At 38.3% G+C, this 26,925-nt stretch overlaps 2 protein-coding genes across 5 annotated transcripts in view; one reads left to right on the top strand and one right to left on the bottom strand.

Moving 5' to 3' along the window:
• Positions 1 to 26,925, top strand: part of LOC142159947 (uncharacterized) — a 502,572-nt gene that overhangs the window by 295,632 nt on the left and 180,015 nt on the right. The window lies entirely within an intron of this gene.
• LOC142159885 (uncharacterized) overlaps positions 573 to 26,925 on the bottom strand; it is a 46,474-nt gene continuing 20,121 nt past the window's right edge. The window contains exons 6-8 of the mRNA XM_075214736.1: positions 5,095 to 5,192; positions 4,835 to 4,946; positions 573 to 3,578 (exon numbers count right to left, since the gene is read on the bottom strand). Coding sequence (XP_075070837.1) covers positions 2,743 to 3,578; positions 4,835 to 4,946; positions 5,095 to 5,192 — 1,046 coding nt within the window. The 3' untranslated portion in view covers positions 573 to 2,742. The remainder of the gene's footprint in view (positions 3,579 to 4,834; positions 4,947 to 5,094; positions 5,193 to 26,925) is intronic.

Raw genomic sequence — 26,925 nt, 5'->3', positions numbered from 1 at the left:
ACTTCGCCCGCGCTGCCCCCCTCCACTGGAACAAGCTCCCTCCCTCCATCAGAACTTCCCCTAATCTGTCCGGCTTCAAACGGGCCCTAAAAACCCACCTTTTTCTTAAAGCCTTTCTGTCTCCCACTTAACTTCCTACCTTATCTTCTATCTCTGTCCCCCTACTCTCCCTCTCTCCCCTGCGTCTCTCTGTCTGTCCACCCCTCCCCTTAGATTGTACGCTCCTCTGAGCAGGGCCATCTCTCCTCCTGTTTCCACCACTTCTAACTCTGCTCTCCAGCTACTTAGCCCTCCTCCTCAAAGGTCCTCCACCCCACGTCCACTTTCGCTCCCTCCTCCCCCCTGGGGGTCTCCCTGTCTTCCGCGCCCCCCTTCTTGGGCCCCGTCATTTTCGGATCCTCCCTCCCCTTTCCCCGCCCTCTCTAGCTGTGCATTGAGCGTACTGAGTTGCTGTGTTTACTGTACTGTGCTGTCTCCCATTGTATTGTGATTTTGTTTGTCTCTGTACGGCGCTGCGGATGCCTTGTAGCGCCTTATAAATAAATATTAATAATAATTAATAATAATACCAGCACTAGCAGAAGCAGCCTATGGTCTGACTCATTTAGGCATGGATGATATGTGTAGACTTGTTCAGGCCTACTGGTGTGCACCTGGTTTCTCTTCTCATGCAGGTAAAAAGGCTGGTTCATACTTTATTTGCCTGATGAAGAATCCAGGTAAAATCATATGTGTAGAACCATCACAAATGCAGAGGGCCTATTCATCACCATTCATCATCACCATTTATTTATACAGCGCCACTAATTCCGCAGCGCTGTACAGAGAACCTATTCACATCAGTCCCTGCCCCATTAGGGCTTTCAGTCTGAATTCCCTAATATACACACACACACAGACTAGGGTCAATTTTGATAGCAGCCAATTAACCTACCAGTATGTCTTTGGAGTGTGGGAGGAAACCGGAGCACCCGGAGGAAACCCACGCAAACACGGGGAGAACATAAAAACTCCTCACAGATAAGGCCATGGTCCGGAATTGAACTCATGACTATTCCAGGTAATATAAATTTACTTCATCCAAGTGGCAAAATGTCGAAATCTACAGTATGTACTAGTGTGAGTCGACATGTATCTAGTTGGGTAGAAGTGTATGTAACTGAAAGTTGCACTGCAGTATTTACAGCATAGGAATTGGTACAGGAATTTGTGTAACAAAAAATAGGATCGAGTGAGCGCTCCTGGATGGAAGGGGATGATAGGATTTTGGGATGCTGCCTCAGTCCCTATGGAGTTATCTCAAATCCCCACTGATTAATATTGTAAAATACAATATATTTAGGGAGAGGGCACAAGTAGGGGTGGGATACAACAATAAGGATGGTTATTAGTATGCACTCATTCCACTTTCTGAATATAAGCCCTAATTTTTCTATATGTGAGCAAATGGTTTCCTAAATCTAAAATGATTGGCCAATAGCAAATGAGTAAACCTTAAGTTGGGAATTAATCAAAGTGTAGAAACCAAATAGTGTCCATATAGCAAACAGTTCAATTGAGTACAAATAGTGAACCAAGTTCATTCACCCAAAATGAATGGTAAGATGTGGATTGCAGTAATGTCCAGATAATGTAATTCCAGCAGGTGCTGCAATCATTCTCCTAATTCCCTCCTTCATCTAATGATCCTCATATCATTCGTGCGAAACATGTGAAGAGGGAAAGAATAGATACAAATAATATAATACTGTTAAAAGTATTTTATGATACTGAAAGATTAAAAACACTTACAATTCAGTACTGTAAACGTGCATATAAAAGGTATCTTTTTCGATAAGTCCTGTGATCCCGTCCAGTGCTCCTATGCAGGCAGGCAGTGACTCGCTCCTGTCAGCTGCAAGTCAGACTGCTGCCGGGGGAGTCCCAGGGGTTTCGGCTTAAACAAAACAAACTCTAAAGTGTCTCTGTGAGCACAGTTTGCAGATTGACGTCATACCTAGGCGTGCCGTCATTGGCTGACTTCAGGTATAAATTCATTGTTCTCGGTGTGAGGATTCACAACACTAGCTCCAGATGACAGGTCTCAGAGAAATATTCATTATGACAGCTAGAAACACCTTCTCTCAATTACTGAAATCAGCACTCTGCTAAGAACAGCAATTTAGCTGGTTTGCTCCCTTGGACCACTGTACAGCTTTCTCTACTCTGCAATCAGCCCTTCGGTGAAAAGAGCAAGTCAATCAGAACAATTTATCTCACCTATTTAGCCTTTATAAAGTCCCACAGTTTTACCAAACCTTAACACGAGCAATATTTAATTTTGGATTTCTCTGCTTGTGTGTTTATGAAAAGTTGTTTTATTTGTCTGTACAACACTATTCTACCTCCTCAATATGTTGACATTAGATTTGTCCATTACAAATCTACCTTCTAAAACCATTTGACTTCAGCTTGTACCTTACTACTAAAAGGCTTGACCAGAGGTGGTGTGTCTCTTATAGCAACTCCAGCCAAATGTTATTTTGTGGGACCTGCCAGTATTGTGACATTCTGTTCCATTGTACTACCATTCTTGATTGCACGCTCTGTTGCAATAAATTAATAATGCTGAATTAATATCTGGATATTCTATTTTTTCAGCATACACTCTGTAAATGTATTTATGCCTACATCATTTACATTTATAAAATGCACATCTTTTACAATGTTTTCAGTATTGCTGCATACCCTGTTTCATAACTATCAGCTTGTAGACATTGCTTTTCTCGTGTGTATTATCTGATGCTTTAAGAGAGATAGTCTTTGAGTAAAATATTTCCCACACACAGAACATGGAAATGGTTTCTCACCTGTGTGAATTCTCTTATGTTTACCAAGATCTGATTTCTGTGTAAAACATTTTCCACACTCAGAACATGAAAATGGTTTCTCACCTGTATGAATTCTCACATGTTTATCAAGATTTGATTTATGTGCAAAACATTTCCCACACTCAGAACATGGAAATGGTTTCTCACCTGTGTGAATTCTATTATGTCTAACAAGATATGATTTCCGTGAAAAACATTTCCCACACTCAGAACATGAAAATGGTTTTTCATTTGTGTGAATTCTCTTATGTTTAACAACATCTGATTTCTGTGTAAAACATTTTCCACACTCAGAACATGGAAATGGTTTCTCACCTGTGTGAATTCTCACATGTTTGTCAAGATTTGATTTCTGTGTAAAACATTTCCCACACTCAGAACATGGAAATGGCTTCTCACCTGTGTGAATTCTCTTATGTTTATCAAGATTTGATTTCTGTATAAAACATTTTCCACATTCAGAACATTGATATTTTGTATCACTTCTATGAGCTGCACTAGGTGTAGCAATATCTGAGTTTTCAGGAAAACATGCCTCATGATTAGAGGGATCAGATGATATATGTACACTGTGAAGTACTGGATGCATATTTGGATTAATGGGATTTCCTCCTGGAAAATCTTGTATGATGATGTTATCTTTTCGTTTAAAACCTGAAGACAAAACAAGATATCCCTCTGAGGTATTCCTGCTTGAGAGTCCATCTGCTGGAAATAAAATAGATGTTTGAAAACAGACATTGAGTAGCAACTTTTCATACATTTAGTGAGTTCAAGATGTTCAATTATTTCTTTTAAATTTGCAAACAAGAACACTTCATTACAAATATAAGCTCGTTGCATAGACCCAGGCACAGGGACACACAGATTGCACAGCCACATTGGACAATGCAAAAATGCAGACTTTGGTGTATATTATTTCCCAGGCACACACATACTTCCCAGTCAGTATCATAGGACAGGGAGCCTTATTAGCCAGTGACATTGTCCAAACACAATGCTCATACAGACACTGGCCTCCCACACACAAACATTGGAGCCTGGAAGCAGATTAGACATGAGCTAAATTAACACCACATACTATCCGTTCGTCTACACCACTCAAAGTTCACCAAGTGGACACGAAAGTAGCAAAACAAAACAGTGAAGCAGTCTCTATACAACAACATCAGACAACATAGCCCCGGGCCAGAGTAATGCTACTAATTTTGGCTGAAGCCTCTGTGTAGACAAGCACTGAGAGGGAAGGAGAGCAGCTTAACAGAGCAATACAGCACAGTAGGAATAAGCAACACAAAATGATGAAGGTACAGAACAGAGGAGAGAATTAGGACTGAGTAGGAGAATGGAGCAGGGCACAGACGGGCAACAGCAGAAAGTGGAAGAAAGTGAAAGGGAAGAGGAAGATACAGAGACCGGTCAGAAGATGAAGAGCAACATTACAAAGCATCCAACTACAGAAATTTGCATGCAGCTATGGTACAATGATGGGTGATTATAGTTATGTGACTGCAGGAAGGTAGAGTTTGTGTGAAGTGTGTGTTGTGATGGAATGTATGGAGGAAATAACCTGATTTATTATTGCAGTGTTACACATATTGTGAATAAAACATTCAGGCGGAACACAAGGAAGATAATGGGTAATGTCACATGTACTACTGCCTGGGGAGGATCATGGGTAATACCATCCATCTCATCACATTGATCAGTGATTAAATCACTATGGTCACGCCTCTTGTACGGATATATAAGAATCACAAGAGTGCGAGGAAGAGACTGGTCAGATCTCTTGACTGGTAACATACAATGATATGTGAGGATGAAAACAGGAATTTAATAAGGGCCAATCTCCTGACTCCCCTCCGGGCAGATACTTTAGTGTGGGTGTGGAACAAGAGATTGCGGTACTGTCTCAAAAAGGTGAATATCTCACACTTCTCTCTAAAAAGTGTATTATTACTCACCTGCGCTGATATCTGTAGGGATTTCCTCCTCCTTACACTGCTGATCACCTCTCACATACATCTCTTCTTCTCCCTTTATATTTACTACCTTAATATCAGTCAGATCCTCAACCTAAATAACCAATAAAATAACACTTTAATAATGTCTGATTACATGAATTGAGATTATACAGAATAATATCAGACATACACAGCTGTTCTACAGATCATAAAGTGAAAAGTAATTTTGGTATTTTTTCAAGGCCATAAATTCCATCTACCCGACACTCCTGTGGGATACTGTAATTTTCCTTTGTACAATCTTGTGAATATAGAGGACGGGGACATCTCTCTGGGCTATTTCTGTTACTGGATCCATCTGTAAAAGACACACAGTGACTGAATACATTGTTTAGGTGTGATGGTCAGATGTTGTGTGTACATTAAACTAAGCAACCTATAAGTTGATAGGCGAAGCAGGAATAAGTAAATAAGGGGCATCTCTTATATGTTTTAATCTTAAAGTCATTGTAAAACAGTAAAAACAAGCTGCATTGATGAGAAACCTCAACACCAGTAAGATCTTTATATGAGGGGATGAATGTCTACAAATAATATTTGATTTTAGGATATTCCCAAAATATAAGGAACAATGTATTTCTAGGGTCGCCACATCTACAGCAGTGTGACAAGACAGAGAGAAACATTATGTCCAGTAACATAGGAATATGGCATGCATCATCTGGATAGAAGCTAGTACCCAGCTTCTCCTACCTTACTACTGATAGAGGCATTGTGTATTAATATGATCATCTCAGGTCATTGTTTATCTGAAAAACTCCCAAAAAACTTGTTCCCACTTTTTAGCACAATCCAGCAAGGAATCAACTGCAGATATCCCAAACATAGATAAGAGGCTGTGAACCCATATATGAACTGAAAAATAAGATTAGGGATGGGGTAACATTTTCTTGTTTAGGAGAGAGAACACAAAATACTTCATTTGATCCTATATCCCGAAAAAAATAAAAAAAGCAGATGGGAACCAGATATGAAACTATGTGGAAAATAAAAAGAAGCCATGGATAAGCTCTCAATTTAATCACATTACACCTACCAAGCTATTGTGGACAGATACCATTTAAGAAGATCTCCCTCAGTATGAGTAGGTAGTTTACAGTATAAACGTGGGAGAGGTCACAGGATATCTTCGTGACCAAGTATTTCACCGACTGCCTGAACCAAATAAAGTAAAAAAAAAAAAAAAAGAGGACACATAGAAAACCTGACAAACTAGGTAAATAAAGATTTTTATGCTTCGTGAATTTTTACAATTGTTCATGAGGTTGTGGATAGAGATGTTTGGCACAGGAATAGAGAAAAGTCATTTCCAAAAGCAGCAACTTTATGGTGGGCGGGGCCTAATGTAATTCCTGTGATGTTTGGGATGTCTCTAATTACGTAATAACCCTTTATGTCGATACTTTATCCACTAGGTTTTTATATCAATTTACACACAGACATTGTCCTCTGTGCAGAATAAAATTTCTGGTCAACAACCAAGATAAATCAAGTAAATAATGGCCAGCCATGTCTGGTACTGTTGTGGATGGGCCCTTTATCTGAAAGGCTGTCGTTTGTCTATACTCACAATGAGAGGTTAAGAACAGAGGGAAAGCTGATATTTGTTAAGGTTGTAAACTTTCCCATTTGCCTAGTGGCGTCCAAGAAAGCTTGGCTAAGAAAACAATATTGCAGGAAGACCCTTGAATTCAGCAATGTAGATTACCCTAAATGCTTTGGCGATGATAACCCTTTTTTCTCAGAATGGAACAAATCCAAATTGAACGAGTAATGGGTGGAAGGTAAAGGCATATCCAGTTACTTATGATTGTTACAAAACAATTTTAAATCCACACTGAAAAGTGAGATGGGACAGTATCTCCTACAGCAAAATGTATACTTTTCCTCATTAGGCATAATTGTAACGACAGGAAATGTCTGAGCCTCAGCTGTCTCTAAAACTAGTTCTGGGAAGATTACAGCATTTCAGGCTAGGATGACCCAGTGCTCACCTTGAACTCTGAACCACTCTGCATAGATAACCATATAGAACTTGACAGTAATGTCCATGTCCCAGTGTTCTTAGTAAATAAGGGAATGTTATCTAGAGAAGATTCAAATGTGAAACAATTGTAGACAAATAACCCTTTGTTATTAAGTGTCTGATTGATCATAATATAAAAGTGTGAAGAGGGGAAGTGAAAGGAAATCTCCAGCTGTTCCAATAGGAAAGATGGATTACTCATACATCATGGTTGGCTCTTTTCAGGAAGGTTGTCTCCCTGTGTCTGTAAGTAGTTGATCACTTGCTCTCACCTTATATCATTGTACATGTTGTGGTAATGACATGAGGTGTCGCAGTGTCACCTATCCAGTAACATTGGTGTGACAGTGGTGTGCAGAGCTGCCTCACAGCGTTGGGGTCATGGGTTCTATTCTAACAAGGGCACTATCTATGTGGTGTTTGTATGTTCTTCCCGTGTTTGCGTAGTTTTCCTCCAGGTGCTCCAGTATCATCCCACATTCCAAAGACATACTGATAGGTTAATTGGCTTTTGGCACAAGTAACCCTAGTGTGTGTGTGTGTTTGTGAATCCGTGTGGAAGAGAACATAGACTGTAAGCTCCACTGAGGCAGGGACTGATGTGAATTACTAAACATTCTCTGTAAAGCGTTGTGCAATAAGTAGGTACTATATAAAAAACTGTTAATAATAATAATAATAATAATAATAATAATAATAATGACCAATTCTGCAGGGAAAGAGTTACAATGGGAGCCCCCAGTGTTTGGTACTTCTCTTCTTTGCATTAATGTTTCAAAACTGAATTAATTTGTCCATCTCACCAAGCACATGATCTCCTTTTTTGTTGCAAGAGAAGAACCACCATATAACATAATTCAGGTTATTAAGCAAGCTGTTGGCTCAGTCAACCTCAGTCTTTGTAGTGGTCACCTGGATTTACAGGGGGTTAAAGATGATCAATAGGCAGAGTCCAAGCCATATCCACAGATTTAGGAAGATTTGTGGCTAATGGCAACTTGAAATGAAAGTTTAAACCTGCTTGGCATCCCCTCATGTTGTAGATTATGTTATATGTGTTTAATGATTTATTGCATAGTTCTTAAAGGTCACAAAGTGGATCCTGTAATCAGCGATAGACTCCGTATTATGTCCTTTAAATGAGATACCTTTACTTAACTTCATCAGGGTACCCAGCCAAACAGAATCACCAAGACAGTCCGTGTCAACCGCTAGAACAAAACTCTGTGGGATGTCCTTCATTAGCGGTGGCCATATTGTGCTGGAAGTGCCAGGGTGCCCAAAGCATGATTTCACCTACAAATACTGTAACGGATTAAATCTGTGGCGGCGCAAGATGCTCAGGTATCAGGGTGATTATGCTCTTTTTTCCCCTTAGACTTACCAAAGTCACTGCAGGGGACCTGCTGCAGATTATGTGAAGTATGAGGGAGGGTATGTGACAGTCCCTCTGCTATTCGGGTGCCCATCTGGTGGGCACTATCTAGCACCAGCCATGCTCAAGCCATACCACCAGAGGAACCAGTGGGTTACACACCACAGTGGTCTTCTTTGGAACTGTACTGGTCTTAAATTTCCTACAGGACCAGTCATGGATCAGTGAATTATGCTGGTGATTGATTCTTTAGGGTCTGTGAACGCCCTGAATGAAAGCTTGCACATCAGGTATGACAACAAGTTTTCTTGAATATCTCACACCTGACCTTCAAGAGAACTAATACGCAAACCTGCATCCAACCCATCCTGCAAGAACCCAAGTAAACTGGCCAAGCAAAAAGAAGAAGTAGGATATCCTTTCTTTTCACACCAGCCAATAAATGTTTTCCAGAATCGATGATAAATTATTCATGAGGCTGGTTTCCGAGCACAAAGCATGGTTTGCACAACACGTTCAGAAAAACCCTTAGCTCTTAGGATCATGGCTTCAACAGCCACGCCGTTATAGCCAGACAATTTAAACCTAGATGACTAAAGGGACCTTGAGTTAATCGGTCTGGGTGTAGCCACAACCACCACGTCCAAACTTCTGCCATGGAGAGCACCTCGGTGTACCAGGCCCTCTTCAGCCAATTCGGCACCATTAGAAGAACTGGAACACCCTCTCTCTTTACCTTTTTAACACCCTTGGGAGGATGGCTACCAGTGGAAAAAAGTACACTAAGCGGTACCTCCAAGGGACAGACATGGCGTCTACCGCGACTGCCTTGGGATCTCTTGCGCAGAAATAGAAGAGGGTAACCTTGTGGTTCAACCGGGATGCCATCATGTCGACATCCAGCTGACCCCACCGTTTCACTAACTGCTGAAACACCTCCATATTGAGGGACCATTCTCCTGGGTGCAGGGTCTGGCTGCTTAGGAAATCTGCTTTCTAATTTTCTATTTCGGGAATAAAGATGGCCATGAGTGCTGGAACGTGAACCTCGGGCCACTGAAATATCTTGTGTGTTCTCCGCATGGCTAAAGGGCCCTTGGTGCCGCCCTGATGATTGGGGTATGCTACTGCTGTGGCATTGTCTGACTGAATCTTCACTGGCTTTCCCTGCAGCAAGTGTTGCACGCTTATAAGAGCATGAAACACCGCTCGCAGTTCCAATACATTAATTGGAAACCTTGATTTCTTCTGAGTCCAAAGACCCTGAAACCGAGCGTGAAGACAGACAGCCCCCCAACCTCGAAGGCTGGCCTCCATTGTGATCAAAGTCCAATTCCAAATTGAGATTTTGTGTCCCCTGGCGAGATTCTGTTTGTGTACCCACCAAAGAAGCGAGTGACACATCTGCGGAGACAGACAGAATACCTGGGCCGCCAGATTCAGATGGGATTTGTTCCATTGCAACAGAAGGTCCAACTGGAACTGCCGTGTATAAAACTGAGCAAACTGGATCGCCTCAAACGTGGATACCATCTTCCCCAGAACTTTCATGGAGAAATGTATCGAAGGCCTCCCTAGCGCCAGCAGGGATTTCACCATCTTCTGCAAGGCTAGAATCTTGTCCTGGGGTAAGAACACCCATCATAGTCGGGTGTCGAATAAAAGACCCAAAAAGATCATCCCTGGAATGGGATCAACTTGGACTCTAGGGTGTGGATTACAACTTGGATATGTGATTGAAACACCTCTGGATAATCTGCTTTTAAAAGAAGATCATCTAGGTAAGGGATGATTATAATCCCTTAGGATCTTCTCAGAGCAGCCATGACCCACATGATCTTGGTGAAGATACGTGGGGCCGTGGCCAGACCAAAAGGAAGAGCCGAATTGGAAGTGATCTGATTGAACCGCAAACCTCAAAAGAGACTGATGACCGTTCGAGATAGGCATCTTTGAAGACTATAGCCTCCATGAATTCTCCTTGTTCCATGCCATGAATGACCGAGCACCAAGACGCCATCTTGAACCTGGGCACTCTGACCTGGGTGTTCAAAAATTTCAGATCTAGAATTGGTCTGAATGAGCCATCTGGTTTTGGCACGAGGAAAAGTAAAACCTCAAACCTCTTTGAGAATCTGGCACCGGAATAATCACTCCGGGAGAAAGGAGGTATTGAATTGCTTGTTGTAAAGCCAGTCGTTTTCGTGGACAAGTAAGAAGACCTGTGGTGAAGAACCGTCTGGGAGAAAGCCCGAGCAAATCGATCTTGTATCCCTGGTCTACCACCCACCCGAGCCCAGACATCGGTGGAAGACTGAAAACACCGATCTCTGAACAAGAGAAGATGGGCTCTACCACTGCCGACAGTGGAGGAACAAAATGCCTGTCATGCGGACTGCTTATCTGCAGGTTTCGCTGCTGGACGTCGAGCAGACCAGGCCTTGCACTCCCACTGCAAACCACCCCTGGGAACGAATGACTAGCCTCTAGAAGATTGGCCTGAGGAATACTGACCCCGAAACCTTTCTGAGGACCGAAAGGACCGGAATCTCTTTCCTCCAGTTGCATGACTGATAATGGAGTCACGCTGAGGACCACACAAAACACCCCCAGAAAAAGGTATGGTTTCAAGAGCCTTTTTAGACTCCACATCAGCCTCCCAGGACCTAAGCCAGAGAGTGCGAGGAGCCGAACCTGCAGAGGCAGAAATATGTGCACCAATCAGTCCCGCATACATAACTGCCTCTTTTAAATAATCTGTAGCCCTCTGAATTTGCTGCACTAACGGAAGCAATTCAGAGGACGAACTGCCTACCAACAAACCTTCAGACAGCTCTTCTGATTAGAGTTCTACAGCTTTGTTAACCTACGCAGATGCTAAAGCAGGCCTCAAAGAGGCACCTGCTGCTACAAAAATGGACTTAAGGACGGCCTCAATCTTATGGTCTGTACCATCCCTAAGAGTGGCTGCGTTAGGAAGAGGAATAGTAGTTACCCTTGATAACCTTGCAACAGCAGCATCCACCCGTGGAAGCGTCTCCCATTTAGCAAGAACTTCAGGAGGAAAAGGATAACACGGCTGCAGTCGCCGAGACACTTGGAACTTCCTATCTGGGGAAGCACAAGGCTCTGACAACAAATATTCCAACTGGGAAGAAGCCAGGAAAGAGAAAGATTTATTTTTCCGGCGTGCAAAAAGAGAAGCCTCTGCAGCGTCAGGAACCTCTTTCTCAGGAAAATCCAGTACCTGACGCATAGCTTGAATTAATTCGTCCACACTCTGACGATCAGAATAAACCTGCTCCACCACCGAAGGAGCATCTATATCTGAATCCACAGCTAATTCACCCTCCTCCTGGGAATCACAGTCAGAATCTGACTCATGTTCCTGAAGAGGTGCCGACACTATCTACTCTATCTAGGGAATGTTCCCTGATGAAGCCCGCCCAGTGCGGGGGAAACGCGTTGGATTATTGTACACATTACCACTGTGACCAGCCGAACTTTCGGCAATTATTGGTCTCACACCAGAACTGAGATCCCTGCCCGCTAAATACCACACTGAGCACTTTCGTGGATTTGCAGCACTGCATTACACTGTCTGAGTGTACATCCACAACAAACAGCTGGGACGCCAGCGATGCTCTGCGTATGCACGCACTGAAGGAATCCAGCCTACCAGCACTTCACTGTTCAACTACATACCGGAGAGGACTCCTCTGCATCAACAGGAAACATCAGGAGCTGATCGCTTCATCGCAAAAGTAAGTCCAAGTCGCCTTACACACGTGAATCCAGCCGTTTGAGCTGGTTGCCAAAACGGACATCATTTACTGATTGTGGGAACACAAACTGCTTACTACACCTGCATCTATTATAGGATTTATCTGCACCTAAGGGAGGATTTCCTTCCAGAACTGGAAATCCTACAGCACAATCCGGCTGTTTACACTGGTCATTGACATTACTGACACCTATGCCATTTATTGCTATGGCGACTATTGTGACTCCGTTCACTATGTGATCATATGTATTTTCTCTGATGTCATTTGTTTTATGGGTCTGGCTAGACCACGTTTTTCTGTGTACCAATAAACACACTATACATTTTATGTTTTAGCGCCGAGGTACTTTCTATTATGAACTAGAACATATGTCTGTCGCTACAGAAAAAGCGGAATGAGAAGATGGTGCAGCCACAACCTGTGACCGCACCAACTATGCAAGTTGAGCCACCGTAGAGAGATATCAGGTCCAAACAGGTTCTGCTGTGTCTGAACAAGCAGCTGCTGCATCACTCTGTATTCTCTCAGACAGCCGGCAGGCTGCGCACATAGCCTGCGCGTCTGACTGACCAGATGGTAACTTAACGTGACATACAGCACAGGTGAAACTCAGCATAGATGTAACACCAGCCTTACCACGCATGGATTTTCCCCTATCCGACATGTTAACAGATGGGGCAAAACACACTAAAAACAGTTGTGATAAACAGTGTAACAAAACACAATATAAATATCAAGCAGCACATAAAACTGAAGAGAAAGTGAGCCTGCAATACAGTCAAGAAAGCCCCACAGAAAAAAAGACAAACTTTTGAAATTAACAACCCCCAACCCTTTACCTTACAGGACTCAGGGCAGAAAAGGGGAGAAGTTGAAGATATAAAATGGCTGTCTATTCTGGTGTCTGCACACTGAGTGAGAGACCAACACGGAGGAATGCAAAACACCACTCCCCCAGGGCCCAGCACTTTCAGTGCCTAGCAGGGCTCACTATCTTAGACCCTAGCCTGACCCAGTCTCCTGAGCTAAAAATAGAACTGTTTTTTTTTTTCCTTTAAAATGACTGATTCTAGTAAGAAGCAGCTTGCTCAGGAGACCACTGCGATTTTCTACCCCCCTCTCTCTGTGCTGGGAGAGGGTTTCACTTACCTGCTGCCATCCCTGCTCATGCAGTGCGTGCAGCTTAGTTGCTGTGAGCACAGGAGGACGGACACAGCCTGCGGCGACTTTGCCCGGCTTTTTGAACATTGGGAAAGGGGGGCTGGCAAAGGAGGCACCTCCACGGCACCTTTGATCACCCCCCTCCAGACAGTGCACAGCCGTCCCTGCTGTGCTCTGTACTTTCACTTTTCCGGCTGCTCGGCACGCTGTTGTAGTTAGTTTTTTCGAATAAAACAACAGGCAGAGAAAAATGAAGAGGCAGTGTTACTGACCACTCTCCAAACTTAGAAGCCGGCAGCCGGGGATATCGTTGACTGACAAACGCTGTCAGGTCTAGGAGACACAAGTATTTAGAGAAAGAAGGTATTTGGAAGCACTCCTATCCACATGGAAAGGAAATTCAATAATCACCACTAAATAATTCAGGGCAAGAAGCCTTTATTAATATATGAAAAACATATCCATCTAGATGATGGTATACAACCTCATTGGTAAAAAAGTGAAATATTAAAAACAGATAGAATATGGTGAAAAAAAGATAGAGCAATGTGTGTTAAAATTAGGAATAGTGGAGCCAGGTAATATGAAATTATATGTCTTTAGGTGTCCATATTTGATAGTAGGACAGAGTGGAAACATATATAATAACCTGATATAAGCGCCCCAGATGACCGTGGCAAACACCTAAGATTGCCTGATTAAAGTATGTATAAAGCGCTCTTGCCAGGGATATCTTACATTGACAACCCCATGCTAAATAATAATTAGTAGTGATTGGCAAAATCACAAGTGAAATATATATCACAGATCAGTATATGCCATAGAGTAATATCAGAGGTCCCTTATTAGCAACATTGATATAATACCATCAATATGAATGTATTGACTAGTATTACGTATGCCATGGATTCCCTAGTCAAGTGTATTATCAAGCGCCTAATAGATACAAAGCAACAAGCACACAGTCAAAAAAGTCTCAGAGCGCTAGCGGCACCACCGCTCGCTGGCTCCACTTCCGGGTATGACGTCACTATTGACGTCAATTACCCATAACCTCAACGTACGTTTCACTTTTAGAACAAGCTTTATCAAGAGGAGCCGATTGTAGCAAAAGACAGGTCTTTTATCACGAGGACATCCAATCAGATGTCTAGAAAATGACTGACATATAGAATAGCCAATGATTGTATCAATATGGAATAATCCTATTATATCTATACAGCGGTTCACATTTATCCAGTCTAAATTAGACAATATCCCATATTAAAACAACTATATTACTATCGCTAAACTGCAAATAGAATTGGTAAGTTAACATATGATATTGGATCATGGGAGAGTTTATTAGAAATGTGAGAAAGTAATAAAACTCTATATTGTTTTAATGAGAATTTATTAATTGTATATTGGCCAATAATTGGGAAAAATCCCAAAGTTCTTTTGGGCTATAAAGAGTAAAAAAGATAAACTAATGATATTTGGAATTTATTATAATATAGAAAGTATTATGGATATCAATAAACAGAAAGATGGTCACCATAGATAATGAATATAGTGTATTAACATTATAGTATGTAAAAGATAAAGGTAAGTGTAGATCTTGGGAAATATTAATATATAATAGACACACTATATCAAATACTTATCATGAAATCAGATTCATGGTATATGTGTATGATAGTCCACTATTAAGATAGATCTCAAAAATATAACTGATTCTCAGAGAGCAAATAGATTCATATGGATTAAAGTATCATAATAAATGGAATTTGGTCTCGTACCTGAAAATGCACACACAGTAGTTGAAAAATATATAAATATTAAATAATATGTAAATGATGAAGATGAGTGTTACAATATCAGTATATGCAAATCACATTAAAAAGATGTAAACTAATAAGCGAGCCCCATCAGCATTTTACTGACCACATTAAATATAATACCATGTTTGATTTATAAAGTTGGATATTATAATTATTCGATGAACATATGAGGTTCAAGGTTAAAAAATAACAAAAGAAGCAGAATATAAGTATAAGCAAGACATAGTAGGGATATACACCTATACTTCTCAGAAAATGGAGAGAGAGAGAGAAAAAGTTCTATAGGTCAATGTAGTGAATGCCTAGGGAACCTGAATGTTATATTGGTTACCCCAAAAAACATGCATAATTGGTATATTCATTCAAACCATGAGGTATAAGGGAGTCAAAAAGGAAAATCCATCTGCTTTCTCTCTGAAGTAATTGTCTATTCATATCCCCTCCCCTTATGCCCAAATGTATCTGTTCTATTGCAAAAGCTTGTAATCCATAAGCATTGCCACCATGTTCCTTCAGGAAATGCCTAGCTACTGAGGTAAGTTGTTTAAATTTATCTCTGTCAGATTTGGCATTCCTTATAGTTCCTACGTGTTCCAGAATGCGTGTTTTCATAATTCTGCTAGTCATGCCAATGTAGTATTTATTGCACGGACATTTAAGGGCATAAATGACACCCTTGGAATTGCAATTAAGAAATTTATCTATTTTATGATTATCTCCAAATTTGTCCTTGAAATCCCTAGTTTTAATCATATAGTCACAAGCTTTACAATTACCACATTTGAAAAATCCTTGGGTAATAGAAGATGTCTTCTTGATGTTACTGAAGTGACTATCAACTAGCTTATCTTTTAAGTTCTTAGATCTACGCCAGGTTAGGTTAACATTGTCGTCCAAGACTGATTTGAGAGTATCATTATTCAATAGAATTGACCAATGTTTCTGTATTATCTGACGAATATCTCTCCATTCTTGGCAAAAATTGCCAATAAATCGAATCTTGTTGGACTGAGGTTTTGATAGTTTCGGATATAAAAGATGGTCCCGGTCTTTAATTTTTGCTTCATAAAAAGCTCTTTTTATAGTTCGTTTACTGTAACCTCTCTCAGATAATCTCTTTCGAAGTTCATCTGATCTTATTACAAAATCGTGCATATCAGTACAATTGCGTCTAATACGCAAAAACTCACCTTTGGGTATATTTTTCACAACTGGTGGATAGTGAGAGCTCGTGTTATGCAATATACTGTTTGTAGCAGTTTGTTTTCTGTACAGATCCGTTTCTATCCTACCTCCCAGTCCTTTTTTAATAGTGATGTCAAGGAAATTAATTCTTTCCAAACTCATCTCATAGGTTAATTTTAGATTATTATCATTAGTATTAAGTGTTGTGATAAATTCCTCAAAATCTGATTTGTTACCGTTCCACAGAATGAAAATGTCGTCTATATAGCGGACCCACATGATGATGTGATCAGAAAATCTCTTAAGATTGTCATTAAAGACGGTCTCTTTTTCCCATTGTCCTAGATAGAGATTAGCAAACGTTGGTGCGCATGCCGCGCCCATTGCGGTTCCCCGCGTTTGTAGATAGAAACGATCCTCAAAAACAAAGAAATTTTTAGTTAGAATGAATCTTAACAGGTCAAGTAAAAAATTGCTGAATAATAAATCTTGATTGTCCTGTAGAAAGTATCTCACCGCCTGTATACCTGTATCATGGCCAATGCTAGTATAGAGACCTTCTACATCACATGCTATCAACCAGGTATCAGAGTCAATTGAAATACCATCCAACAACTTTAAAACATCAGTAGTATCCCTTACGTATGAGGGTAGGCAGTTAACATATTTTCTTAAATGTGTATCCAAAAAAACACTGGCTTGTTCCGTCAAACTGCCCATCCCAGACACAATGGGTCTGCCTGGTGGTACCGTTTTATTTTTGTGAATTTTGGGCAGGAGATATATGGTAGCAGTTTTAGGATTATTGACCTGTAAGAATTCATATTCACATTTGTTGATAATATGTGACTCTAGAGCATTCTTAATGATGGTGTTATATATTTTGTGGAAATCATCCAAGGGGTTGGAAAAAAGGCGGCGATAACAATTAGTGTCATTTAGTTGGCGATACATCTCACGTTTATACATATCGACTGGCCAAATGACAACATTGCCACCTTTATCCGATGGTTTTATAACCACATCACTCCAAAGTTCCATTTCTTTCAAACAAAAGTATTCTTCTTTGGTTATATTTTTGTTGATAAAATGAGAACCACTAGTCTTTAATTTATCAAGATCTTGTGATACAAGTTTTTCGAAAACTGATATTTCTGGGCAGACAATGTCTTTAGGGAAAAAGGTAGATTTTTTCTTACAAATTGGTCTTTCAGTAGTGGTAGGAATATGTACTTCTAAATTCTGTTCATCCATAAGTTGTTCTAAAATTTGAATTGCTTCCATATCCTCTCTGCTGTCAAGACAAGAAATAGGTTCTGTCTCATTGTCACTATGATAAGTAGAATCTAATTTGTTTTTATTAAAGTACAGAGACAGCTTCAATTTCCGGGTAAAAAGATGTAAATCTTTTTCCCAACAGAAACGATCAAAAATAGACGCTGGGGAAAAGGAAAGACCTCGTCGCAAAAGACTTAAATGTGATTCCATTAAGATCTTATTTGATAAATTGATAATCTGAAGGGATTGATCACTCATTTGCCCCTCCATTGTCTCTGATTGAATTTGCGATTTTCCTTCCAACCCCAACGACTTCTGTCCCTTAGGTTTCTTCCTGCCTCGCCTGATTGCCTTACGCCTGATCCTCCCTCCTTTTCCATTCTGTGAGGATTCTCTAAAAAACGACCTCTATTGGGGAAGGGATCTCTATCTCTATTATCAGATCTACTGTTATTAGTTTCATTGTCCGATATATCCAATTCTGATGAGTCATAACTGTCAGTATGGTCTTTTTTACTTCGATTATAGGTTTTTTTATTCCATTTAAAAATGGTACCTTCTGCATAATCCTTGCGATCTCGGGCAAATTTACTCTTTTTTTTGTCTATCAAAATTTTTTCAAATTGTTCAAGATCTCCTTTGTATTTAGTATAGGTCATTTGAAAATTAGTATCATTCTCAAAGTTCTTAAGTTTTGAACTAATTAGTTCTATCTCTTTTGAGTACGTGTCTAGGGTGAGTGTGTCATGTTTAAGAGTTACCTGCATCAGATCTCTAGAACATTTTAATAAAATATTCTCCCATTCGGTCTTAAGCTCTAAAGTAGCCAACTGATAAGCAGGGTATACTTTTGGTCTAAGTCCTCGTGGTGTTAGTGAGTGTTTCAAATAATTCTGTGTGGTGGTTAAATTCCACCATGTCCTACTTTGTTTAAATAATAAATTTTTTAAAATATCTAAGTCATCATTCCAAGTATTCACATTATGACTTGTATATTCAGTACCCTTATCAGGAAATATCAGATCAATATTATCATTCCATTTATCACATCTACTATTGAGATCTGCTTGGAGATTAAAACTCGCCATTATTTGGATTAGAGATACAAAAATTAGCAAACTGATTGTCCCCAGTAGTAATTGTTCAGGGATATGTTTAGAAGAAAATATATAAAATAATGCTCGTGCTGGACATAAGAAACTGAGAAGGAACCTCAGTAATAATTGGAAGCTCAAAGAATTATATAATGTCCTGCACAGAGCTGGGATATACCTCAGAATATACAGAAATCACGGTCTACATATACGAGGGGGTGCTCCCTACCATAATAGAATATAACAAGGATTTAGAGAAAGAAGGTATTTGGAAGCACTCCTATCCACATGGAAAGGAAATTCAATAATCACCACTAAATAATTCAGGGCAAGAAGCCTTTATTAATATATGAAAAACATATCCATCTAGATGATGGTATACAACCTCATTGGTAAAAAAGTGAAATATTAAAAACAGATAGAATATGGTGAAAAAAAGATAGAGCAATGTGTGTTAAAATTAGGAATAGTGGAGCCAGGTAATATGAAATTATATGTCTTTAGGTGTCCATATTTGATAGTAGGACAGAGTGGAAACATATATAATAACCTGATATAAGCGCCCCAGATGACCGTGGCAAACACCTAAGATTGCCTGATTAAAGTATGTATAAAGCGCTCTTGCCAGGGATATCTTACATTGACAACCCCATGCTAAATAATAATTAGTAGTGATTGGCAAAATCACAAGTGAAATATATATCACAGATCAGTATATGCCATAGAGTAATATCAGAGGTCCCTTATTAGCAACATTGATATAATACCATCAATATGAATGTATTGACTAGTATTACGTATGCCATGGATTCCCTAGTCAAGTGTATTATCAAGCGCCTAATAGATACAAAGCAACAAGCACACAGTCAAAAAAGTCTCAGAGCGCTAGCGGCACCACCGCTCGCTGGCTCCACTTCCGGGTATGACGTCACTATTGACGTCAATTACCCATAACCTCAACGTACGTTTCACTTTTAGAACAAGCTTTATCAAGAGGAGCCGATTGTAGCAAAAGACAGGTCTTTTATCACGAGGACATCCAATCAGATGTCTAGAAAATGACTGACATATAGAATAGCCAATGATTGTATCAATATGGAATAATCCTATTATATCTATACAGCGGTTCACATTTATCCAGTCTAAATTAGACAATATCCCATATTAAAACAACTATATTACTATCGCTAAACTGCAAATAGAATTGGTAAGTTAACATATGATATTGGATCATGGGAGAGTTTATTAGAAATGTGAGAAAGTAATAAAACTCTATATTGTTTTAATGAGAATTTATTAATTGTATATTGGCCAATAATTGGGAAAAATCCCAAAGTTCTTTTGGGCTATAAAGAGTAAAAAAGATAAACTAATGATATTTGGAATTTATTATAATATAGAAAGTATTATGGATATCAATAAACAGAAAGATGGTCACCATAGATAATGAATATAGTGTATTAACATTATAGTATGTAAAAGATAAAGGTAAGTGTAGATCTTGGGAAATATTAATATATAATAGACACACTATATCAAATACTTATCATGAAATCAGATTCATGGTATATGTGTATGATAGTCCACTATTAAGATAGATCTCAAAAATATAACTGATTCTCAGAGAGCAAATAGATTCATATGGATTAAAGTATCATAATAAATGGAATTTGGTCTCGTACCTGAAAATGCACACACAGTAGTTGAAAAATATATAAATATTAAATAATATGTAAATGATGAAGATGAGTGTTACAATATCAGTATATGCAAATCACATTAAAAAGATGTAAACTAATAAGCGAGCCCCATCAGCATTTTACTGACCACATTAAATATAATACCATGTTTGATTTATAAAGTTGGATATTATAATTATTCGATGAACATATGAGGTTCAAGGTTAAAAAATAACAAAAGAAGCAGAATATAAGTATAAGCAAGACATAGTAGGGATATACACCTATACTTCTCAGAAAATGGAGAGAGAGAGAGAAAAAGTTCTATAGGTCAATGTAGTGAATGCCTAGGGAACCTGAATGTTATATTGGTTACCCCAAAAAACATGCAAGAGCGCTTTATACATACTTTAATCAGGCAATCTTAGGTGTTTGCCACGGTCATCTGGGGCGCTTATATCAGGTTATTATATATGTTTCCACTCTGTCCTACTATCAAATATGGACACCTAAAGACATATAATTTCATATTACCTGGCTCCACTATTCCTAATTTTAACACACATTGCTCTATCTTTTTTTCACCATATTCTATCTGTTTTTAATATTTCACTTTTTTACCAATGAGGTTGTATACCATCATCTAGATGGATATGTTTTTCATATATTAATAAAGGCTTCTTGCCCTGAATTATTTAGTGGTGATTATTGAATTTCCTTTCCATGTGGATAGGAGTGCTTCCAAATACCTTCTTTCTCTAAATCCTTGTTATATTCTATTATGGTAGGGAGCACCCCCTCGTATATGTAGACCGTGATTTCTGTATATTCTGAGGTATATCCCAGCTCTGTGCAGGACATTATATAATTCTTTGAGCTTCCAATTATTACTGAGGTTCCTTCTCAGTTTCTTATGTCCAGCACGAGCATTATTTTATATATTTTCTTCTAAACATATCCCTGAACAATTACTACTGGGGACAATCAGTTTGCTAATTTTTGTATCTCTAATCCAAATAATGGCGAGTTTTAATCTCCAAGCAGATCTCAATAGTAGATGTGATAAATGGAATGATAATATTGATCTGATATTTCCTGATAAGGGTACTGAATATACAAGTCATAATGTGAATACTTGGAATGATGACTTAGATATTTTAAAAAATTTATTATTTAAACAAAGTAGGACATGGTGGAATTTAACCACCACACAGAATTATTTGAAACACTCACTAACACCACGAGGACTTAGACCAAAAGTATACCCTGCTTATCAGTTGGCTACTTTAGAGCTTAAGACCGAATGGGAGAATATTTTATTAAAATGTTCTAGAGATCTGATGCAGGTAACTCTTAAACATGACACACTCACCCTAGACACGTACTCAAAAGAGATAGAACTAATTAGTTCAAAACTTAAGAACTTTGAGAATGATACTAATTTTCAAATGACCTATACTAAATACAAAGGAGATCTTGAACAATTTGAAAAAATTTTGATAGACAAAAAAAAGAGTAAATTTGCCCGAGATCGCAAGGATTATGCAGAAGGTACCATTTTTAAATGGAATAAAAAAACCTATAATCGAAGTAAAAAAGACCATACTGACAGTTATGACTCATCAGAATTGGATATATCGGACAATGAAACTAATAACAGTAGATCTGATAATAGAGATAGAGATCCCTTCCCCAATAGAGGTCGTTTTTTAGAGAATCCTCACAGAATGGAAAAGGAGGGAGGATCAGGCGTAAGGCAATCAGGCGAGGCAGGAAGAAACCTAAGGGACAGAAGTCGTTGGGGTTGGAAGGAAAATCGCAAATTCAATCAGAGACAATGGAGGGGCAAATGAGTGATCAATCCCTTCAGATTATCAATTTATCAAATAAGATCTTAATGGAATCACATTTAAGTCTTTTGCGACGAGGTCTTTCCTTTTCCCCAGCGTCTATTTTTGATCGTTTCTGTTGGGAAAAAGATTTACATCTTTTTACCCGGAAATTGAAGCTGTCTCTGTACTTTAATAAAAACAAATTAGATTCTACTTATCATAGTGACAATGAGACAGAACCTATTTCTTGTCTTGACAGCAGAGAGGATATGGAAGCAATTCAAATTTTAGAACAACTTATGGATGAACAGAATTTAGAAGTACATATTCCTACCACTACTGAAAGACCAATTTGTAAGAAAAAATCTACCTTTTTCCCTAAAGACATTGTCTGCCCAGAAATATCAGTTTTCGAAAAACTTGTATCACAAGATCTTGATAAATTAAAGACTAGTGGTTCTCATTTTATCAACAAAAATATAACCAAAGAAGAATACTTTTGTTTGAAAGAAATGGAACTTTGGAGTGATGTGGTTATAAAACCATCGGATGAAGGTGGCAATGTTGTCATTTGGCCAGTCGATATGTATAAACGTGAGATGTATCGCCAACTAAATGACACTAATTGTTATCGCCGCCTTTTTTCCAACCCCTTGGATGATTTCCACAAAATATATAACACCATCATTAAGAATGCTCTAGAGTCACATATTATCAACAAATGTGAATATGAATTCTTACAGGTCAATAATCCTAAAACTGCTACCATATATCTCCTGCCCAAAATTCACAAAAATAAAACGGTACCACCAGGCAGACCCATTGTGTCTGGGATGGGCAGTTTGACGGAACAAGCCAGTGTGTTTTTTTGGATACACATTTAAGAAAATATGTTAACTGCCTACCCTCATACGTAAGGGATACTACTGATGTTTTAAAGTTGTTGGATGGTATTTCAATTGACTCTGATACCTGGTTGATAGCATGTGATGTAGAAGGTCTCTATACTAGCATTGGCCATGATACAGGTATACAGGCGGTGAGATACTTTCTACAGGACAATCAAGATTTATTATTCAGCAATTTTTTACTTGACCTGTTAAGATTCATTCTAACTAAAAATTTCTTTGTTTTTGAGGATCGTTTCTATCTACAAACGCGGGGAACCGCAATGGGCGCGGCATGCGCACCAACGTTTGCTAATCTCTATCTAGGACAATGGGAAAAAGAGACCGTCTTTAATGACAATCTTAAGAGATTTTCTGATCACATCATCATGTGGGTCCGCTATATAGACGACATTTTCATTCTGTGGAACGGTAACAAATCAGATTTTGAGGAATTTATCACAACACTTAATACTAATGATAATAATCTAAAATTAACCTATGAGATGAGTTTGGAAAGAATTAATTTCCTTGACATCACTATTAAAAAAGGACTGGGAGGTAGGATAGAAACGGATCTGTACAGAAAACAAACTGCTACAAACAGTATATTGCATAACACGAGCTCTCACTATCCACCAGTTGTGAAAAATATACCCAAAGGTGAGTTTTTGCGTATTAGACGCAATTGTACTGATATGCACGATTTTGTAATAAGATCAGATGAACTTCGAAAGAGATTATCTGAGAGAGGTTACAGTAAACGAACTATAAAAAGAGCTTTTTATGAAGCAAAAATTAAAGACCGGGACCATCTTTTATATCCGAAACTATCAAAACCTCAGTCCAACAAGATTCGATTTATTGGCAATTTTTGCCAAGAATGGAGAGATATTCGTCAGATAATACAGAAACATTGGTCAATTCTATTGAATAATGATACTCTCAAATCAGTCTTGGACGACAATGTTAACCTAACCTGGCGTAGATCTAAGAACTTAAAAGATAAGCTAGTTGATAGTCACTTCAGTAACATCAAGAAGACATCTTCTATTACCCAAGGATTTTTCAAATGTGGTAATTGTAAAGCTTGTGACTATATGATTAAAACTAGGGATTTCAAGGACAAATTTGGAGATAATCATAAAATAGATAAATTTCTTAATTGCAATTCCAAGGGTGTCATTTATGCCCTTAAATGTCCGTGCAATAAATACTACATTGGCATGACTAGCAGAATTATGAAAACACGCATTCTGGAACACGTAGGAACTATAAGGAATGCCAAATCTGACAGAGATAAATTTAAACAACTTACCTCAGTAGCTAGGCATTTCCTGAAGGAACATGGTGGCAATGCTTATGGATTACAAGCTTTTGCAATAGAACAGATACATTTGGGCATAAGGGGAGGGGATATGAATAGACAATTACTTCAGAGAGAAAGCAGATGGATTTTCCTTTTTGACTCCCTTATACCTCATGGTTTGAATGAATATACCAATTATGCATGTTTTTTGGGGTAACCAATATAACATTCAGGTTCCCTAGGCATTCACTACATTGACCTATAGAACTTTTTCTCTCTCTCTCTCCATTTTCTGAGAAGTATAGGTGTATATCCCTACTATGTCTTGCTTATACTTATATTCTGCTTCTTTTGTTATTTTTTAACCTTGAACCTCATATGTTCATCGAATAATTATAATATCCAACTTTATAAATCAAACATGGTATTATATTTAATGTGGTCAGTAAAATGCTGATGGGGCTCGCTTATTAGTTTACATCTTTTTAATGTGATTTGCATATACTGATATTGTAACACTCATCTTCATCATTTACATATTATTTAATATTTATATATTTTTCAACTACTGTGTGTGCATTTTCAGATACGAGACCAAATTCCATTTATTATGATACTTTAATCCATATGAATCTATTTGCTCTCTGAGAATCAGTTATATTTTTGAGATCTATCTTAATAGTGGACTATCATACACATATACCATGAATCTGATTTCATGATAAGTATTTGATATAGTGTGTCTATTATATATTAATATTTCCCAAGATCTACACTTACCTTTATCTTTTACATACTATAATGTTAATACACTATATTCATTATCTATGGTGACCATCTTTCTGTTTATTGATATCCATAATACTTTCTATATTATAATAAATTCCAAATATCATTAGTTTATCTTTTTTACTCTTTATAGCCCAAAAGAACTTTGGGATTTTTCCCAATTATTGGCCAATATACAATTAATAAATTCTCATTAAAACAATATAGAGTTTTATTACTTTCTCACATTTCTAATAAACTCTCCCATGATCCAATATCATATGTTAACTTACCAATTCTATTTGCAGTTTAGCGATAGTAATATAGTTGTTTTAATATGGGATATTGTCTAATTTAGACTGGATAAATGTGAACCGCTGTATAGATATAATAGGATTATTCCATATTGATACAATCATTGGCTATTCTATATGTCAGTCATTTTCTAGACATCTGATTGGATGTCCTCGTGATAAAAGACCTGTCTTTTGCTACAATCGGCTCCTCTTGATAAAGCTTGTTCTAAAAGTGAAACGTACGTTGAGGTTATGGGTAATTGACGTCAATAGTGACGTCATACCCGGAAGTGGAGCCAGCGAGCGGTGGTGCCGCTAGCGCTCTGAGACTTTTTTGACTGTGTGCTTGTTGCTTTGTATCTATTAGGCGCTTGATAATACACTTGACTAGGGAATCCATGGCATACGTAATACTAGTCAATACATTCATATTGATGGTATTATATCAATGTTGCTAATAAGGGACCTCTGATATTACTCTATGGCATATACTGATCTGTGATATATATTTCACTTGTGATTTTGCCAATCACTACTAATTATTATTTAGCATGGGGTTGTCAATGTAAGATATCCCTGGCAAGAGCGCTTTATACATACTTTAATCAGGCAATCTTAGGTGTTTGCCACGGTCATCTGGGGCGCTTATATCAGGTTATTATATATGTTTCCACTCTGTCCTACTATCAAATATGGACACCTAAAGACATATAATTTCATATTACCTGGCTCCACTATTCCTAATTTTAACACACATTGCTCTATCTTTTTTTCACCATATTCTATCTGTTTTTAATATTTCACTTTTTTACCAATGAGGTTGTATACCATCATCTAGATGGATATGTTTTTCATATATTAATAAAGGCTTCTTGCCCTGAATTATTTAGTGGTGATTATTGAATTTCCTTTCCATGTGGATAGGAGTGCTTCCAAATACCTTCTTTCTCTAAATCCTTGTTATATTCTATTATGGTAGGGAGCACCCCCTCGTATATGTAGACCGTGATTTCTGTATATTCTGAGGTATATCCCAGCTCTGTGCAGGACATTATATAATTCTTTGAGCTTCCAATTATTACTGAGGTTCCTTCTCAGTTTCTTATGTCCAGCACGAGCATTATTTTATATATTTTCTTCTAAACATATCCCTGAACAATTACTACTGGGGACAATCAGTTTGCTAATTTTTGTATCTCTAATCCAAATAATGGCGAGTTTTAATCTCCAAGCAGATCTCAATAGTAGATGTGATAAATGGAATGATAATATTGATCTGATATTTCCTGATAAGGGTACTGAATATACAAGTCATAATGTGAATACTTGGAATGATGACTTAGATATTTTAAAAAATTTATTATTTAAACAAAGTAGGACATGGTGGAATTTAACCACCACACAGAATTATTTGAAACACTCACTAACACCACGAGGACTTAGACCAAAAGTATACCCTGCTTATCAGTTGGCTACTTTAGAGCTTAAGACCGAATGGGAGAATATTTTATTAAAATGTTCTAGAGATCTGAT

This window comes from Mixophyes fleayi, chromosome 6, assembly GCF_038048845.1.
Source record: "Mixophyes fleayi isolate aMixFle1 chromosome 6, aMixFle1.hap1, whole genome shotgun sequence".
In the NCBI taxonomy this organism is placed as follows: Eukaryota; Metazoa; Chordata; class Amphibia; order Anura; family Limnodynastidae; genus Mixophyes; species Mixophyes fleayi.
The sequence above is the reverse complement of the archived record's forward strand: the minus strand, read 5'-3'. Positions and strand labels throughout refer to the sequence as shown.